Source organism: Zingiber officinale, chromosome 8B (assembly GCF_018446385.1).
Source record: "Zingiber officinale cultivar Zhangliang chromosome 8B, Zo_v1.1, whole genome shotgun sequence".
Lineage (NCBI taxonomy): Eukaryota > Viridiplantae > Streptophyta > Magnoliopsida > Zingiberales > Zingiberaceae > Zingiber > Zingiber officinale.
In genome coordinates, this window is record NC_056001.1 from 46,258,259 (window position 1) to 46,263,030 (window position 4,772).

The window sequence follows — 4,772 nt, forward strand, 5'->3', positions numbered from 1 at the left end:
AATATCATCTGATCCAACGGCTTTTCCATTGTGTATCTCATTTAATGTTTGTTCTAAGTTTGAATTCTACGATAAAAATTTAAATTTCTATGTTCATTTAACCTACTTAAATTACCTAAGTTAAGTTGGTCACCTAAATCTTCATTAAAAGTTGATGAAAATATCTCTTCCACCGCTCTTTTATTTTTCTATCATTTACTAATATCTTATTATATTCATCTTTAATACATTTTATTTGGATAAAATCTCTTGTTTTTCTTTCTCTCACGTTAGCTATTCTATAAATGTCTCTTTCCCCATCTTTTGTATCTAATTTTTGATACGATCTTTTAAAAGTTTCATTCTTTGCTTCACTCACTATTTTCTTAGCTTCTTTCTTGGCTATTGTATATTTTTTTAAGTTTTCCTCATTCTTACAAATATATAATTCCTTATAAACTATTCGTTTTCCTTCATTTTCTCTTGTACTTTCTCAATCCACCACCAAGATTTTTTACTTAGTGATGTATGTCCCTTTGACTCACCGAGTACACTCTTAACTACCATTTTCAATTTTGATACCATCTTATCTCATGTTGTATTAGAGTCATCGTATATTTCACCTAATACTTGTACTTCTACCTTCTCCTCAAATATATTTTGCTTCCTATCCTTTAATTTCCACCACTTAATTCTAGGAGTCGTATATATTTTCTTTCTATTGATACTATGTTTGAGGCGTATATCCAACATTACTAACTTATGTTGGGTAGTTAAGCTTTCTCCAGGGATGACTTTGCAATCTTTACAAATCTTTCTATCCTTCTTCCTAACCATAAAAAAGTTAATTTTGCGATTTATTATTTCCACTTTTAAATGTGAGGTGTTCTTATCTTTTCTTAAAAAACGTATTAGCTAATATAAGGTCATATGCTATTGCAAAATCTAATATAGTTTTCCCTTTCTCATTTCTCGTTCCAAACCCATAACTCTCATGTGCCCTCTCATATTCCTCATTTTTCACTTTAACATGTCCGTTTAGATCACCTTCTATTAGAATCATTTTATTTGGTGAAATATTTTATAATATTTCATCTAAGTCGTCCCAAAACGTTGATTTAGTAGTTTCATCTAATTCTACTTGCGGTGCATATACGCTAATTATGTTCATAGTTTCTTTCACCACTATTATCTTAAGGGCTATAATTCTATCCCATTTTCTAACTACTCCTACAATTTCATCCTTTAACAAACTATCTACAATAATACCTACTTTATTTTTGCTTTACTCTTTCCAGTGTACCATAACTTAAAACCTATATTCTCTATCATCTTTGCCTTCTCGCCTACCCATTTTGTCTCTTATACACACAAAATACTAATTCTTCTCCTAATCATTATATTTACTATCTCCATTAATCTACCCGTAAGAGTTCTTATGTTCCATGTTCCAAATCTTAGATTATTAGTTTTCTTATCATATTTGTTCTTATCCAACCTATGATGTGAGAACTCTTGCCTATTTAACACTACATCCAAGTTCTCATGGAAATATAGCGGTCATTGCTAATATGTTATAGTCGGACCCTGTAACGCGAACTCTTGCATATTTAGTACTATACTCGAGTTCTGTTGAAATAATTTGTTTGTGTCAAGTCACCGAGCTCTCTAAGCTTCACCGACTGCATCAAGTTATCTAATGTAAAAAAACAATTTGTTTGTGTCAAGTTACCGAGCTCTCTAAGCTTCTATGTGCACTCTACTATGCACTTGTATACTTGATACATATTTCAGAAACATGGGTTGAACTTAACTTAAATCTTTGCCAAATACATTAAAATCACAAACCTAACCACCACTTGAGATGATTGTTGCACCAACAAAAGATATGTTGGGAAACTGAATTATCCTACAGTTGCAGGATTGAACATAGCATTGACAGCAGGGGCGGAACCAGAAAAAAAAATTCAGGGGGGCTGAATTGTATAGATATTTTTTGTGCGACTAAATAAAAATATTTAATAATTAAAGTTTTACATCAACTCTTGCATAATATATGATGCTGCAGAAATTATACACATGAAGTCTGAAATCTAACTGACAAAGAAGTTAAGCTCTAGTCTATTCATTTCCAGTGTGTTGATCACTCCAAGGCTCTAACTCTTGCATAATATACGCTACTGCAGAAACTACAGTCAAATAAACATGAATGTCACTTACATAAATCATAATATGTATGAAATTCTCATAACAAATAGTGTAGAACATAGCAAAAAAAGAGGTTCAATTTTGAGGAATCAAAGATAAACAAAGAACCTGATAAGACCGAATACTCGAGCGAATCTCCATAAGATCATAACCTGATAAATTAACATTGAGAACATTTGATCTAACTTGTAAGAAAAAAAAACTAGAAGTTTAGGAAAGATTAGTCTACCTTTCTTCCATAAGTGAGCTTCATTTACGGGTCGACACAGAAGTTTGCGACGGCCGACGAGTTAGTACAGGAGGAGGCAATTGGATTCTATGAGACCACATTTGTTGAAAATGTTGTAATATTTGCTCATTTTCAATTGTGGAAAAAAATATCATTTTCAATGTATACAACTAGACTGTCATTCATCCATTCATATCCCATTCTATTGCGTAAATCAGTCTTCATAGTCTTCATTGCAGAAAAAACTCGTTCAATTGAAGCAGTTGCAATTGGTAAAACTAAAGCCAACTCTATCATACGATAAACCAATGAGCACACCAAATGTTTTTCAGTCTCAACCAATTTCTGAGCCAGAATTCCCAAGTCATCAATTGCAGAAAAGTAAGGATCATCCCGCAGATTATAAAAGTAACTCATAAGTTGTTGTTCCAAAAATAAATAATCAGTACCACAGAAGTCCTCGGGATAAAAATCAGCAAGATGGATGAGTTTGTGAACATCAAATTGAGAGAAAGAATTTCTTGGATGAAGACATGATATGCAACCAAGCAATTCCGTACTAACTTCTGAAAAACGATTATTCATCTCTTGTATAATTAAATCAACAACCTAGCATTCAAATTTGCAACCATGATAACATTAATAATCAATGAAATCTCTTTAACAAAAAAATAGATTTTTAGAAATAATACCTGACAAAAAATCTCCACACGATAATGATGAAAATTGGTGATGAGTTGCCCTCTACGCCTGCCATGACCACGAGTTAGCATGTTGTCCTCCATATCAAGTATTGGAATCATATTCAATTCACAAAATGTGTTAACTTGTTCCAAAATTATCTGCCATCCATCTTCCCTGAAGTCTTGTAGTCGACATTTCACACTTCTAACCAAGGACATGGCTTGAACAATATTTTGATCCCCTTGTTGTAGGGAAAGTGATAACTCATTTGTAATTCCCAATATATACTTCATCAAATGTAACACAAAAACAAATTGATAACTCTCCATCTTCTCAATTAAACCTGCGGCAACACCTTTGTTCGCAGAATAAGAGGCATCATCATGTACATTTCCTAACACTTCTATCACTCAAGACCACATAGAGCATAAACAAAGTAATGTTAAGTAGTGTGATCCCCAACGAGTATCTCCAGGTCTTGCTAAATTAGTTTCTTGATTTTTTCCTTTTCCACTAGTAATTTCTCTACTTTCCAATTCAGCAATTATCTTATCATGTTGAATCTTTCTAAGTTGATCTCTCCTCTTACAAGATGCTCCAGATATATTCACAATCATAGTTATATACCCAAAAAATTCACTCACAGTAAAATTGTCATGGACAACAGCAACAAGAACTAATTGGAGTTGATGAGAGAAACAATGAACATACATTGCAAATGGATTTTCTTATAGTATCAAGGATTTCAATCCATTAAACTCGCCACGCATATTTGAAGCTCCAACATATCCTTGGCCTCTCAATCTAGATAATGATAAACCATGTTCGACAAATAAAGCATCAATAGCCATTTTCAAAGAATGAGAACTAGTGTCAGACACATGCACAACCGCAAGAAATCGTTCAATCACACATCCTTCTTTATTCACATACCTCAAAAAACTCTCATATGCTCATTCACTGAACTGTCCCGAGCCTCATCAACCATCAAAGAAAAGAATTTATCTCCGACATCATGATTATAGCAAGTGTGATCTCTGAAGCACAAGCACGTGTTAATCAATTTTTGGAGGAGTCAATTGATTGTTTGCAGGAGCATTTTGTTTTATAACTTTGGAAACATCTTCATTTCGTTGACTATACCATTCAAGCAACTCAAGAAAATTACCTCTATTTGAAGAACTAGTTGACTCATGTCCTCGAAAAGGCAACCCTTGCTTCAATAGAAAGCGTGTCACATCCAACATTGCTGTTAAACGAGTGCGATAATCAATTTCCATATCGCGACTATGTACTCGTAAAATATTCCCCACTATGCCTTTGATCTTGAAAAGCCGCAAATTGTATTCTAGCTTCATTGTGACAACTATTCACAGTCCCCATATGATGATTGAATCTTTCTAATGTCTTTTTCCAATTGTTGTATCCATCTTTTATAAAGGCATTATCTACACTTTCTTTATTTAACGATTTGAAAAGATAACACCAAAAACAAAATGCAGCATCTTTTGATATGCTATACTCTAGCCATGTATATTTTTTATACCAAGTTCCTTGAAAAATTCTTTCTTGATTACCAAAAGTTATTTTCGGATACACATGACCATTTGGTTGACAAGGCCTTCGGAGCGTATACTCTCTTCGAGCTTGATCTCGAAGAGAAAGTATAATT

The 4,772-nt window shown here is 33.2% G+C and overlaps 1 protein-coding gene across 1 annotated transcript; it reads right to left on the reverse strand.

Annotated features, from left to right (window-relative positions):
• Window positions 1–2,548: 2,548 nt before the first annotated feature.
• LOC122013757 lies at window positions 2,549–4,458 on the reverse strand. Its single transcript, XM_042569983.1, has 3 exons — window positions 4,269–4,458; window positions 3,109–3,503; window positions 2,549–3,025 (listed from the first exon to the last, which is right to left on the reverse strand). The coding sequence occupies exons 1-3, from the start codon at window positions 4,456–4,458 to the stop codon at window positions 2,549–2,551; spliced, it is 1,062 nt and encodes a 353-aa protein (XP_042425917.1).
• Between the last annotated feature and the right edge of the window lie 314 nt (window positions 4,459–4,772).

Bases quoted from the DNA above. Each gene is read 5' to 3' on its own strand.
- LOC122013757 (XM_042569983.1), bottom strand. From the start codon at position 4,458: ATGAAGCTAGAATACAATTTGCGGCTTTTCAAGATCAAAGGCATAGTG. The intron at 3,504-4,268 runs GTAATTTTCTTG...CTTGAGTGATAG, and splicing joins AACTAGTTCTTCAAATAGAG to AAGTGTTAGGAAATGTACAT. The intron at 3,026-3,108 runs GTATTATTTCTA...TTTGAATGCTAG, and splicing joins GTGTGGAGATTTTTTGTCAG to GTTGTTGATTTAATTATACA.